Source organism: Drosophila erecta, unplaced genomic scaffold (assembly GCF_003286155.1).
Source record: "Drosophila erecta strain 14021-0224.00,06,07 unplaced genomic scaffold, DereRS2 tig00000092-arrow-pilon, whole genome shotgun sequence".
Lineage (NCBI taxonomy): Eukaryota > Metazoa > Arthropoda > Insecta > Diptera > Drosophilidae > Drosophila > Drosophila erecta.
Window position 1 is genome coordinate 6,779,705 of NW_020825207.1, and position 14,047 is coordinate 6,793,751.

At 43.8% G+C, this 14,047-nt stretch overlaps 3 protein-coding genes across 9 annotated transcripts; 2 read left to right on the forward strand and 1 right to left on the reverse strand.

Annotated features, from left to right (window-relative positions):
• Positions 1 to 1,238: 1,238 nt before the first annotated feature.
• On the reverse strand, positions 1,239 to 13,957 carry LOC6549426 (protein argonaute-2). Of its 6 annotated transcripts, none has more exons than XM_026981067.1 (8): positions 13,756 to 13,957; positions 12,943 to 13,136; positions 10,466 to 10,628; positions 7,466 to 7,540; positions 5,926 to 6,711; positions 5,644 to 5,866; positions 3,968 to 5,578; positions 1,239 to 3,906 (listed from the first exon to the last, which is right to left on the reverse strand). In XM_026981067.1, the coding sequence occupies exons 3-8, from the start codon at positions 10,584 to 10,586 to the stop codon at positions 3,768 to 3,770; spliced, it is 2,955 nt and encodes a 984-aa protein (XP_026836868.1). In that variant the 5' UTR covers positions 10,587 to 10,628; positions 12,943 to 13,136; positions 13,756 to 13,957; the 3' UTR covers positions 1,239 to 3,767. The 6 variants fall into 6 exon arrangements, with proteins under 6 accessions (XP_026836868.1, XP_026836869.1, XP_026836871.1 ...); XM_026981068.1 differs by lacking the exon at positions 13,756 to 13,957 and adding an exon at positions 13,302 to 13,450; XM_026981070.1 differs by lacking the exon at positions 7,466 to 7,540.
• Positions 9,988 to 11,428, forward strand: LOC6549425. Its single transcript, XM_001975669.3, has 3 exons — positions 9,988 to 10,234; positions 10,690 to 10,817; positions 10,987 to 11,428. The coding sequence occupies exons 1-3, from the start codon at positions 10,089 to 10,091 to the stop codon at positions 11,178 to 11,180; spliced, it is 468 nt and encodes a 155-aa protein (XP_001975705.1). The 5' UTR covers positions 9,988 to 10,088; the 3' UTR covers positions 11,181 to 11,428.
• On the forward strand, positions 9,988 to 11,433 carry LOC6549424. Of its 2 annotated transcripts, none has more exons than XM_015156162.2 (3): positions 9,988 to 10,234; positions 10,690 to 10,817; positions 10,987 to 11,433. In XM_015156162.2, the coding sequence occupies exon 3, from the start codon at positions 11,189 to 11,191 to the stop codon at positions 11,369 to 11,371; it is 183 nt and encodes a 60-aa protein (XP_015011648.1). In that variant the 5' UTR covers positions 9,988 to 10,234; positions 10,690 to 10,817; positions 10,987 to 11,188; the 3' UTR covers positions 11,372 to 11,433. The 2 variants fall into 2 exon arrangements, with proteins under 2 accessions (XP_015011648.1, XP_001975704.1); XM_001975668.3 differs by lacking the exon at positions 9,988 to 10,234 and adding an exon at positions 10,245 to 10,431.
• Positions 13,958 to 14,047: the final 90 nt, after the last annotated feature.

The following is a 14,047-nucleotide window of genomic DNA, read 5'->3' on the forward strand; positions in this document are numbered from 1 at the left end:
GTTGTGGGTGTGGGTGTGGGTGTGTGGGTGGCTAAGGGCTAATGGCTATGGGGATCGCGCATGTGGTCCGGGTTCGAGTGGGACTCTGGGTGTAGTTGGAAGAGTATAGAGTACACACATATATGATGGTATCATAAGTTCATAAGTTATTCAAATATAACGCTTAATTGCTTGGAGTTAGTCCGTCACTTCTTGAAATCTCGGTAATTGTGGCATATAATTTAATCGTTACGTTAGATTTAGATTTAGATTTGTATTTGTATTTACTTTTTTTTATTTCCTTTAGGAAGAGTTGTGCAAATTGCTGTTCTAGCTTCGATTTCGATCTGATTATATATCTAGGTATATATCTATATTTCTTGTATATAATTGTAGACATCTATAAACGGCACATTTATAAGTAATATGTAGAAACAATGCGATCCCTTTCTATTTCTTACTTATCTCTCCTCTTCTTTTTTTTGTTCAAGTTTTTACCTCATTTTCTTTTTTCTTTTCTTTCGTTTTTCTCGATCTATCTTTAGTTTAAAGCTCAATTGAATTTTGACAGATAAAAATGTAAGTTCCCATGTGGATATCCCGGCTTCTTGTCTTTTATTGGGCCTTGCCTCTGAGCAGAACATAGTTTGGAAATGATATCTAAGGCGCTCCTCCACGATCTATCTCCAATCTTCTCCTCCAACTTGTTTTTTTTGTTTGTTTTTGTTGTTTTGCTGCACGACACTGAAGAAACCATTGAAATTGTAGCGTGTGTGAGTTGTTCTTTGGGGGGAAAATCGGAGTTATCCAGCTTTGCTATATATAAGTTTACGCGTGTATATAGGGACAACTGTTACAGCCTAGCTTTTCTTGGATGGGAGGAGATAGCAGCTTGTTATTGGCATTTTCATTAGTGATTAGTGGATTAGTGGATTGGTGTGGGCTTTTCCCCACCGATATTCCGCTTCATTCGTTCCGCTTTCTGCTGCGAGTAGTTAAAGCTTTGGACTTTCTCATGTATTGTGTGGTAAAGTAAATTATTGTTGAATATTTCGCTCATTTTACAACTACGAGATGCATTCATTGTCGGCACACATTTCAGCTTCAGCTTAAACTAAGTGAATATATAATGTAAATGTTGGTTCTTTCTGGGCGATCTCAAATCGAACTCCTTTGCATTGTTTCGTTATCGTTTTTGCTTAAAACTAAAATTGTTTGATTCGTTTTTTTTTTTGTTGGTTTTTGTTGTTTTTTGCATAGGGTTGGTTTAAGTAAACATTAAGAAATAAGTTTAAAATTTTAATCCCTTGTGTAGAAACGTTACTAGAAAAACGTTAAATAAATGGAAAATGAATAAGTCAACAAATACGCCCACACATTGATTGCACAGCCCCACAAAATGTTAATCGCATCTAAACGCAGTACTAATTAATATTAATTAATTAATAAGCTATTAATATCAGCTATGTTGAGCCTCGTTGGAAGGACTAGTCGAATTTGAAACAATTTTTGCAGCTAAAGGCTTCATAAAAAGTTAACTCTGGTTTAAAATTACAATTTCAGCAAGAGATATAAAACTGGCAGAATGCCAAATTTAAAAAGACAATATCAAATTGTGCTACCACTGAAACATCAAGTGATTTGAAATCATGCAGTAGCTCGCAAGTGATTTATGACTGATTTCAAATCGAAAGAGATTTCTAAATGTTCGATTCAACATTTTGAGGGACTGTGAGCTCCCTCCGTTCTGTTTTTTCCTTTTACATGTATTTTTTGAGGATTACCAACTAATTTGTAAGTGCAATAAATGATTAAATATAAGCATATCGATTTATATATATTATGTATTTTATAATGCTCACATAATGTACGATTGGCAAAACAGCTTGCGAACTTGGAAACTAAATCTAAATTAAAGGTTCTGTGAAGGATGTACACAATTATAAATTAGGTTTGGCCCGGGAGAGTCGGAAGTCGGAGGAGATCGTCGTCGCCCGCACCGCATAAATAACAACTCATCATAATGTTAACTTGAACTGTGTCCTCGATATAGTACAATTACTAAGCATACGTTTCATATTGATATTGATATTGTTTGTTTGTTTGTTTTTTTGCTGTTGCTTGTTGATTTTGGCGAAACTAAAACTAGTTTGTAAAATATTGAAATGTTATTGCCACCACCTCCCTCCGGCGGACGGTGGAGAAGAGTTACCATTGTTTATATTACCCGTACACCACTTTGATCTAAAGTTAATTAATACGAAATTACAACGAAAAGCAGCTGCGAAAGAAGCCAATATTCCAATTCGTAGGATCAACATGAGGAAATCAACAGAAATTTCGTTAGGCATTCGTTTTTAAAAAAATATATATATAAGGTACAACTAAATATCGTTAGGCTTAGTGTGTAGGAGGTACATAAATAAGAGGACATTGAGTGATATGCCTTGGACTCGACGAGGGGAGAAGTTCGTAGTCTGACTGTGTGGTGCATACAAGAGGGTAAACTAAGGACTAACATAAAATATCAGCACTGCCAACGTAACAAATCTGCTGCTACCGTGTTATTTTCACTTTTGAATTTAAGTATTCTACATTGTTACACTTCCTTCATCCGCTTGGTTTTCGTTTCGTAAAAACTTTAAATGTTAGTTCTAGGCTTAGGTATGTATGTATGTATATAATTAGGCTCTGCTCTATAAGTATAGCTATTGTTTTGACCAAAAGTTTGTCCCTTGTTGAAATTGCAGTTCTCGCCCAATCGCCCACCTAACTCATCTGCATTCTTTTTTTTGTTTTTTGTTTTTAGATTTTTGTCTTCTGTTTTAGGTAGAGCCCAACTTACAAACTATTAAATGTTCTTGCTCGGTTTTGTCAGCGCCCTAGTTATTGAAGTATTTTCATTAGTACACGTACATGCTAAGTTGTGTCTACACTCTTTCAATGCTTCGCTTTCTGTCGCTTTAATGTCGCTTGTGGTTTTTGTTTGCAATTTGGTGGTGGTCTTCGTTCACAGTACAGAGAATCCGAGTGGTTGGTGTTCTTGTGGTGTTTGCTGTGTGAGTCGATCAGCAACGTGTTCATTTTGTATACTAAAAACCTTTGGTTGTATGCATTCATTCATTATCATTCATCATGTCTTCATTTCGTATCGTGTAAAAATATATTGTACAATTTAATCGTAATTTCTATTACAAAACTTGTCTCTCTCTCGTGTTGATGACGCTTTTCACTTGATTTCACTTTCTTAATTTTCTGCTTTGTTTTATTTAGTTTTCTGGTGTTGTTGGTTGGTGTTGCTGTCGTAGTTTTTGTTCCCTTTAGTTGATTTCCTATTTGCATTCAATTTGTTTGCTACGCTTGTTTTTGAGAATTCTCACATTTCGCTTTCGCATTTCGACTTTTTGTGTGTTTTTCTTCGATTTCGATTTCGCAAACTTGTGCCTGACATTCGATTGGCTATCATTTCCTATTATTTCTCACTGTGTGGCTATCTGCTCTTGTGTGTGGATGGTGTTTGTGTGTCTTTGTGGGATTTTCATTCCTCTGCTTACTATATATACTATATATACTAATGCATGCAAGATCTTCGTATTCTGGTTGGTTTTCCTCCCATCGCGCGCTCTCTCAACGTAAAACATAACTTAATTCTAAACTACTATGCTTGGCTTTCATCCGCTTTCTGATCTGAGGAAGGGAAGTGGGGAGTTGCTTATTCGAATCGAAATTCGAAACTGATTTTGTATTCTTTAGCTTTTTGGTGTTGGTTTAGGGGGGGGCGATACTTTTTAGGCAAAGTACATGACCTTCTTGGTATCCGCGTGCACAGTGATGGCCCGGGCCATGGCACCTGGCGTGCGATCCTCTGAGCAGCCGCTCTGGTGCGATCCCTCGCCCGAATCGTGCTCCTTCTCCACCAGATGATATCTGCAAAGGAAGTTAGCATTAGCATCGTCCAATGGAAGGGGAAACGAATCCAATGGCTTACCTGGCACGGAAGGCCACCAGATGGGCGTAGTAGGCTGGCGCCGGTATACTGACGGATCGGGTGCAGCGCACGTACGTGTGGCATAGCTGGTACGTGAGGCACTGCAGCTCGTCCGAGTCAAAGTGATTGTCGTCCCACAGGACGTGGTAGTGCGAGGGGCGACTGGTGCCCTGGATGCCCTGATGGCTGCACAGATAGAAATCGAATTCGGTGGGATGTGTGATGCCCACATCGACGGTGGTGCCTGCGGGAATATTGCCCGACTTGCCGCTCTGCTCCTTCTTTTCGGCGCAGAAGAGTCGTGTGTGATGGCGCTTCTGCACCACAATAAACGTGATGCCCGGCCGGTACTCGGGCTCCAGCTTAATGCAGGCCTCCCGGATGGCGGTCAACTCGTGTTGCAGGACATGTGGGAACTGTCCCTCGGAGACTCCGTCACGATAGAGTATGATGCGGTGGGGCTTGTAGCCGCCCGTCGACTTGTAGAACATGATCAACAGTTCGCGCACCATGCTGCTCAGCTCCTGGATGATCTCCTGTCGGTGCTGCTGTACCCGAACGGTGGCGGCATAGCGCGATGGATGAGCATCCATGGAGCCGACGACGGCGGCAATCGATGGTTTCTTGTTGTCGCCAGCTGGTGGGTGTGTTACATCGGCACCCAAAAAGATGACCGGCTCATTGAAGACCTTTGGCCGGATCGAGGGCACCAGAATTGAATTGATGCCGCCCAACTTGACGTTGATCTTGAGACACAGATTCGAGAGCGTCTGTGGCGACGTCTTGTTCACGTTCTTCGCCTGCACACACTGGGTGGCCATGCCCAAAACGGTGTCACCCACACGCTTCACCTCGGCGTACACCGGTGTCTTGCCGGGTAGCACCACCACGACGAGCTGCAGGCCTGGGAAGGTGATCTTCAGGTAACGGAACATGGGTTCCACTTGATCCGGCCCGGTGGCGTACTTGCAGAAGCACGGCTGCCCAATGATCGGCATGCCGGCATCGTTTGAGATCTTCTGCAGCTGCTGGGTGAAATTGCGCAGCGCATCCTCGCGCACCGTGCGCTGTGGGGCAAAACAGGCGATGGCCCAGATGCGGATCTCTACGCCAGTGAAGAACTGCTTGCCGCGCATATCCCATACACCCTGGTTGGGCGAGGCCAAGCTCACCTTGTTCTGTGGCGGGAACAGCTGCTGGCCGGTGAGTCCGGTGGACACACGTCCCCCATACTGAAGCTTTGGAGGCGGCAATACGCGTCCACGTACCTCCATCATCGAATTGGAGATGGTCAGGCCAAACTCCTGCACATACGAATCGTTGTTGAAGTCGGCGCGCTTAACCAAATTGTTGATTTCACGCTCGCGATCCGGTGCAGAACGGGCCGTGGCCTTGATCATGGTCGACGTCTGCATATCGGTCAGCTTCTTGATGCACCGCTGTCCAGCGACAATGTTACACACCTCCAAAGGCAGGTAAGTATGCTTGTGCTCTTGACCCACCTGCAGGCAGGGCAAGTGCGGGTAGCGCAGCTTCATGCGGTACTTGTCCAGGAAGTACTTGGCCACGGTGCACTCAACGGTCTGTCCGTTCTCCAGCTGCAGTGGGAATCTAAAGGGGTGACGAATAACCATGGTTAGCAACAGCAGAAGGGTTTGAAAATGCACAATTCTTACGATTGCATCTGAGCGGGGCGGCGAGTAACGTTGCACACACGATACTTGCGACGCATCTGGCCGCAGTGGGTGATCTCGATCTTGAGACCCTTGATCTCCTTGGTGAACTTGACACGCTGCGAATCGGTGAGCGGTTTGCGTTGCTCGTTGATGTCGCGAATGTCCAACACCTCGCACATGAAGTCAATGACTGGTTGAGCCTTATAGAAAGCGGTGGCCGAGACTGTGGAGTAAGCACTAATTAGTTTGGAAAACAGACAATATGGAGCGCAGCCAACTCACCATCGATATTGAGCATCATCTTCCACTGCGAGGGCCTAACGCTCTGATGGAAACCGAACCAAACCTCGCGTCCACCACCCAGGGGATGGTAGTAGCCCTCTGGGGAACTGAAGAAGCTGCGTCCCACTGGCGTGTACGTCATGCTGGGCAGATGACGCATGACCACATCGAGCGCCAAAATGGCATCATAGGGTATCTGCCGGGTGCGGCCTTCGAGTGCTTCCTCCAAATTGAAGAGCGAGACCTGAGCCTGCCACTTGATCGTCACGCGAAAGATTCGATCCTTGCCCTCGCCGGGTAGAGTCACCTCCAGCTCCAGACGCTCATTGCCAATGGGCAGGGGATCGCGGGTGTACAGATTGTTGCGACCATCGAACACAGGCTTGAGCACTCCGAAGATCTTGCTGTAGGCATGCACCATGGTCTCGATAATCTCACGGTTCACCTTCCGCGGGCACTTGTCCGGCTGTATATTGATGTCATAGTGATGCACATAGCCACGCGGCATCGTCACCTGGAAGTGATTGGCGCGCAGCACAATCGGGCGACCCTCACGTCCGAGATTTGGACGTCGTGGACACGTAAAGACGGGCATATCCGGCTGCGTGGCTGGCGTGGCGGTGGCAATTGCTGGCGTCACGCTGCCGGTGGTGGCTCCCAAGGCGGAGGCCACTTGGGCGGCAGTTGCTGCTGCACCGGCCACAGTTGCTCCACCAGCGGCCACATTCTGGGCACTTGGACTGGTGACGGCGGTGGGATTGACCGACGAGCCGGGCGCTGGTGGTGCTGTAAAGTCAATTGCCAGTTAGTCTCCTCTCAAAAAATGCGATTTCCAAATTATTAAAAGTTTAAAAAAAAAAAAAAACGCAAATAGTAGGCAATATCTAACAGTACGTTTTGGGTTGGTTCTCACATGCTTGTATAAATCTCAGGATCTTTTGGATCTTAGAGCATCTTAAGTTAAGTAATAATTGTACTGACAGTGTTATTTGTATTTTATATTTACTTCTCTTGAAGAGTTGACATTCTGAGAAGTATTTAAAGGTACAAACCCTAATAGAAGATATCTTGATCAATTGGAAATCTGTATTCCACTGAGATAAACTAGCGTATGAGAAAACCTTAACCCTCAATTGCTACAAGCAAAAAATGATCATGCAACGAGCGTAAGACAGAAACTTTTACAAATTCAAATTCAAACAGGTGTTTGTAGGTGTTTTAGTTCAGGTGTAGAGAAATACTTCAAGTGCACTTTGCATGGTACAAAGAAACAAACATTTACACGAAATAAAAGTTCAAAAAGTTAGTTGTAAGGTTTGGTTTTTGTGTTTTTGTTAGTTTTTGTTAGTAACATTACGGCAAAAAGGATTACGGATTAGTTTGAGGGATGGGTTAGTGGGTTAGTTAGTGGGTTGTGTTGGGAACACCAAACTAAAGAACGTAAACACAAACAGTTCGGTATAGCGTTTCGAATCAATCAAATTGCATAAGGATCTTAGTAATTTTAGTAATCGCTTTTGGTTCTTGGAGAGTAATTTACATGTGAGCGTGTCGAAGCTAGTCTGCGCCTGAGAGGGACTCTGAGGCCGAGTGGGCGAGGGGGTCCACTGTGACTCTATAAAAGAAAAGGTAATCAAATCAACGCAAGGTAATCAAATGAACATGGAAATGAAGAGGTTCAAATCAAAAATGGCAAATGGGGCAAATGGCCAATCGATGGTTGGTTTGTTGTCAATGATAGGGAATCGAAATGATAATGTCAATGGTGGAACGATGTCGTAGAACCGAAAACAGTTGGCGGTAACGAACGAAAAGAAAACGAAATTAAAGTGCGTTAATAATATTTTAGTTACAGTTTTCTTTCATCATCGTTATCAATATGTATATATATTTGTGTGTTTCGGGTTATATTTTGTGGTGTCTATAGAGAGTGTCTATGTCCTGCTGCCACAAGTTGTTTGCCCCTTGGCCAGTTGCTTAGTGGGTCGGGTGGGTATTTGATATGCATATCCAAGTCCCGGGTTAGCCACCATATTGTTAATAGTTTGCTGTTATTTCATAAGTAAGTTGGGGTAAGTTTTGATGTTCTACCAAATGTTTCGGCCATCAAAGTAAACTTTATGCTCCCTCAATGGATTAGTTGAATCACAATCTTTGGTCCTAAGCTATATATTTGTATTATTATCCATAGATGCTAGTGCGTATATCCTATAGTTCGCTTATAGATTCTAATCCTATGCTTGCTTGATATAATGCGACAACGAATTGTAAAGTGGAACCTATGTTGGCTCTCTCTGGTGTTAAGTTCCCATTAAATATTCAGTTTGCAAACAAAAGAATCACAATAAAAGTATTTTACGTTCTCTAACCCAGCAAACTCTTTTATTCGCCGCCTTTTACGCTTTCAACCCATTGAAGCACAAATATTTAAATGAAATACGCACAATTGGTAGCAAATTGCGACGCAATTGGGAGTGACTGCTCTTCAAAAACCCAGATCCATATACGATGCGATACGATACGATGTGGCCCCAAAAAAAGAAAAAGACGCCAATTGAGCAACCCCCGGAAAAGCTGGAAACTATTGCGACGCGTCGAAGGTTGTTGACCCAATTTTTGCGCATTTTCAACTCTGCACTCTGCACTTTGACGCACGTGCCTGTCTGTGTGGCAGTTGCACATGTGTACGTACGAGCATGTACATGTACCACATACACATAGGTGCAAGTGGAACATCAAAAACTTGATTAGTGGGCTGGTGGGTGGGCGAGGGGCAGGGCGATATGTTGTGGGAAAACTTGTGACAGCAGTCGCATATTTTGGAATTCCCCTTTTTGTTCTGTCTGGAAATTATCGGTTCTTTTAGTTTCATTCATCATGTGACAGCCACTTACGTTGTCCAACTGGATACATGTTTTTGCACTAAGTTAGGTTTTGGTTTAAGAAAAATAATTAATGTAAAAAATGTTGGCTCGTGTTTGCTTTTCGTGTTTTGGTGTAAAATGTAATTGATTGTTGGTTTTCTTTTTTGTTTTTGTTGTTGTGGTTGTTTTTGTTGTTGCCTTTGCTTTTGGTTTTCTACTAATTATTTTGTTTTTTGTTTTTGATTTCAGCCTTTTGCTTATCACACTTTAAAGTAGTTTAAAGTTTTATTCGTTTGGTTGATTTTGCATTTGTTTTGTTTTTCTTTTGTTGTTGTAGTTGCGCGTGGGCGTGGCGTAGGCTTATTTTATATAAATTGGAATTAGCAGCAGACAAGTGGGTGTGTTATCTTGTCGCTGTCTCTCGCTCGACTTGCATTATTTTAATTATATTATGGTTATTATTATTATTATTGTTTGTTGTTGTTATTTTAGTATTGGAAAAGAACACAAATGTAGGCACAGCTTTCGTTTAATTTTATATGTATGTATCCGTTATGTACACACCTAGGCGTGTATATATGTATATTTATATACTTATATATGTATCTAATGCTCTTGTAATACAACTAAGAAAAAATTCTTCTTTATGCTCGTATATCTTGTGAGTGCAATTGTATGCGTGTCTGCCTCTGTGTGTGTGTGTGTGTGCTCCACCGCATATACAGCAAGAAAATGCGTTTGTATGCGTTTTTCTTCTTTTTTTTATATATGGCAGCCCAAAAAATGTGTGCACGTAGAATTCTTGACTTTTTCGAGACGTGGTTTTTGTGCACCAAACACTTTCGCGCCGCCCGCTCTTATGCACAAACCGTGGCCAGACTATCGAATTTTGATTTAGCACAACTTTTGTTAGCTTTTCACGCCGCGCATTATGCAAAAAATGCAATTTTCTTCAGCTTTTCCCACAGCAGCCACACACTGGACGTCCACACAAAAATTGTACTCGCGACGTGTGAGCGTGACGCATGCTGTACACTCTTAACCACACTTAAATGAGGGCAAAGCACTCTCGCCCGCGGCCGTGCGTGGGAGCGAGATGACTATATAAGCGGCGGACTGGGCATAGCGAGGCAGGGTTGCTTGAACGCGCCAATGCCAGTGTTGTAAAACTATCGGCGGTCATCGTGACTGGCCGAGTTATCGTCATCGCCACTCAGCTGTTACGTAGCGTGCTTGTTACGTCGTAATTTTTGTGCGGAAAAACCGCAGTTTTCATTGGCGCTAAGAAAAACATAAATAATGTCTGTGCCATTCAGTGGCGCATTGCGGCGTTCCGGCGGCATTGTGTCCGCCATTGGCAAGCAGCTGAAGAGCGTGAATTTGAAGGGCGTCAAGCGGATAACCGTGCAGTTCGATCCATTCGCGGAAAACGTCAAGTCCACACGGTGAGTCGGAAAAGCGCTTTCCACCGATACCGATAGCGGGACATGCGCAGTACCGCCCCACTCCCCACTCAGTTGGATAGAATTTTCACGAAATCGAAAGGAAAAAAGAAAATCATAGCAAGAGGAACTCAGGAAAACCAAAAAGGGTGCAGCGAAGTATTCACACCATAAAAACCGATCCTTTGAGGGCTTAAAAGGTGATTGGGCGAAATGATTGGGTGCCACACTCACCGTAGACTTTCCCAATGATGCCCACGGCGGAGGTCATCTGGAGATCCGGAAAAGTCAGCGGCAACGTGTGCGGATGGAGCTGAGCTGGCCCACCAGGAGCCAGCTCACGCTCCGTGGACATTTTAGTCGGTGTCGGCGTCAGTTTGAGGCGGCGTCGCTGCTCCTGGAAAATCAAGGAAATCGCGATGAAAAATCAATAATATATGTTTCTATTCGAATTGCAGAGAATTCCTCTTCCTGCTCTCCACACCCAAAGTGGCAGGCACGAATCCCAAGTGCGTGGTCAAGCCGGAAATCGTCTGCGATCGCCAGCCAGCCAACATCAAGTTTGCCCTGATTGAGTCAGCGCAAGGTGAGACATCTATACGGTCTACTTCTTGCAATCAAAACTGGGCCACTTGCAATCTGCCCAAAAAGGAACCCAAATTGATAGCAATTTGGTTTCCTTGAAGCGTGAACAGCTCAGTAAACCACTGCATTAACCAAAAAGCAAACACTAATTTATATTACATCCTTCACAGAACAAGCCAAAGTCAAGGAGATCCGCTTCAACAGCGATAACCTGAATACACTTGAGCTGCTGCAGCTGTGCAACAAGCACGTGTCCAGCTTGGCACCGCGGGAGGAGATCACCAACAAGGTCCTGACCAAGGCGGAGAAACAGAAGCTTGCAGGAGGCGCCGGCGGCGGAAAGAAGGCAACCAAGAAGAAGTAACCATCAGGATGGTGAGGAAGCACAAAGGAACTTTGGCGGTGATCGAGAAGATCTACCAGGATATACCCGCCTTCTCCGACATCTTCACCGAGGAGAGCTTCTACATGTTCGCCTTCTGTTTCGTGTGCGCCACCATTCTGGTGGCATTCATTCTCTCCCGGTTCATCACCATCAAGCCCGTCGATTTCTGAGCAAAATGTCTTGTCTAATTCCGCACACGTACTTTTCAAAATATATAAGCTCTAACATGTAACACTCCGCACTGTATTGTCTTATTGGCCCGACTGTGCAAAAGGGCAGCGCTCGATTCGGTCAGCCTGTCGTTGGTTTGGGTTTCTTTTTTCCCCATTCAAAACCAGTTTTCGGTCCCTGGCAAACCGGAAAATCATCTGCTCCTTCTGCTGCTGCGACGGCTGTTTGCTGCGCTTGCTGATGTCAGCGTTCAAAGCTTATAATCACAATGGGGCGGGAGGACCCATTGGTAATTGGACCGGAGGAAGTCGACCAAATGGGCCATGCAAAGTGGTCGTGGCTGGGGTGGACCAGTATACCCTTTGCGTCTTTGACCAATTAACTCTGCTAGTTTGCATACATTTGTTACTGTTGTTAATTTGTTGAATGATCTACATCCTTGTAATGAAAACAACAGTGCAACAGGCAATGGGGAAAGCTCCTCAGCCGCCAAGACAGCTGTTGAGATGAATTTGAGTCTTATTCTAATGGGAGTACAGGAAGAAAGTGCACTGTACAGTGCAAGCTTTGAGCTAAAGTTTTGAAATGGCGCGCTACGAATGTATGAATATGTGTATGTGTGTATGCACGTATGTGCGATGAAATCGATGGCTGCAACTGGCAACAATCTGTTGAAGTGTGGCAGCTGCAAAATGGTTGGTGAAAGTTGCCCCAAAAAGCTGCGGCACCCTGTGATTAATAGAATTCCGTTCAGAGTGCCCAAGTTCAATGTCAGGCTGCAAGCTTTCTCCCTGCCTGTTGGTTTGCCACATTGAAGGAGTCGCGTCGTAAAAACTTTCACCACCCACTTTAAAATTTTGAAGTTTTACACGAGGTATTACAGCTTCGATCATAGGTTTGCAAATTGGGGTTTGCGTATCCTTAAATCTGCGCAAAAATTGTAAAACCTACCCGGCCAAACGAAAGGCATGCATAACATGGCAAATTTAAGTTTTTGAAACCGATAATACATTTAAAATATAGCGCATAGAAACGTAAGAAAGGGTTTGTTTAATTATAGCAAACACTACTTTAATATGTTTTACGTGGATTTGTTATAAGTAAGTTACTCATAGATTGTAAAATTCTTTAATGTTTTGATAAGATATTAATCGTTGTTGGATTTCACTATATAGTAGAAATGATATTCAAGTGCTAGGGCATGTAAGCCTGTCGGAACGAACTTCTTCTTCGATTCCTGACGTAATTTACGCGGGACGTGGGTGGCGGGGATAGTAACGAACGAAAGTTCTATTGGAAGCTAAGGATGTGACCTTTCTACCAAAACATAAACACTGTCTGTACGGTTGTCCCGTTCGCACCCCCGAGCTCTCTCGCTTGGCGCTCTTGAAAATTTCCCAAAGCATATGCTCAGGCGCCATTAGTGTTTTGGTTTTTTTCTCCTCTTTTCTCCTGTTTTTTTTTTTTTTTTTGATTTCGGGGACCTCCATTTCACTTGCAGCTCGTGCAGCTGTTCTGGAAGCCTCGATTTGCCGGCAAAATCAAAGATTCATAATGATGTACTACTAACCTTATCGCAAAATTGCAGCTGACTTTGGTGTGTGTATGTGCGCTTTTATCAGCTTTATCAGCGGCAAATCAGACGTTTTTTGTGGCGATTTCCGTTTAATGGAGGGGAACTCATTAAGGAGTGGAGTGGGGTTTGCGTCTCGACTGGATTTAAACCGTTACTGACGTTACTTTTCCAGCACTAATTGGAAGAAGCTAGAAAGATAAGTGCAGGAAATGGAAATGGAATTGGTTAAAACGCAGTTTCTTGTGTGGCTGCTGCTGTTGTTGTTGGTGTTGCCAGATCGTTGCGCCGGAGATATGCATGAATTTGCGAGTCCGGGGAGCTTTTTGTTTACTTGGTTATTTGACAACACACACTTTTAAGCAGCTCCTATTTTATTTAGTTTTATTTTTTGCAAGCTTCCAGGCCTTTTTAACCGCGCGTGAGTGTGTGCGTGTACGAGTGAGTCAAACGTTGTCAGTGTGCGTGTGGGACTCGACTTGACTCGCGCTCTCTCTCTCTCTCTCTCTCTATCACTGTCCCTCTCTCTTCGCGTTTTCTGTTTTTGCTTTGATTTTTGTTTTTGCCGCGGCTTTTAACTTTTGTATCAAGACTACTTTGCAGGGAAAAGCTTTTCCAACAGCTCCGCGAAGCAGTCATGCAAAAAAACATACAGGCTGCCACCAGACACACACAATCTCACGTCCGCCAAAAGCACCAACACACACACACACACACACACAGATTGCTGCAAAATGAAAGCACCAACAACAACAGATACAAAACATCCAGCCCGCAATACAAAAATTGGCGAAAAAATATGGTAATTACTGCAGATCTGGATATATCCGGGTTTGATTCGCCTAACGGAGATCGCTTGAGATCGTTTTGTATGAGATTTGAGAGTCAGCTACAGAAAATTGCGAACGCGCGAGTTTTGCACAAACACAACTTATTGGCTGGCCGTTTTGGAATTGAATAAAATAAATATTGTTGCGTGTGCCTGTGTGTGTATATATCTGTGTGAGACGGCTCGCTGAGAGCAAGAGAGCGCGCAATTCGCGCCAGAAAGGGACGACCAGTGCGCTGCGATGAGAGAGCGGGGCAGCGAGCTTTTGTTAGG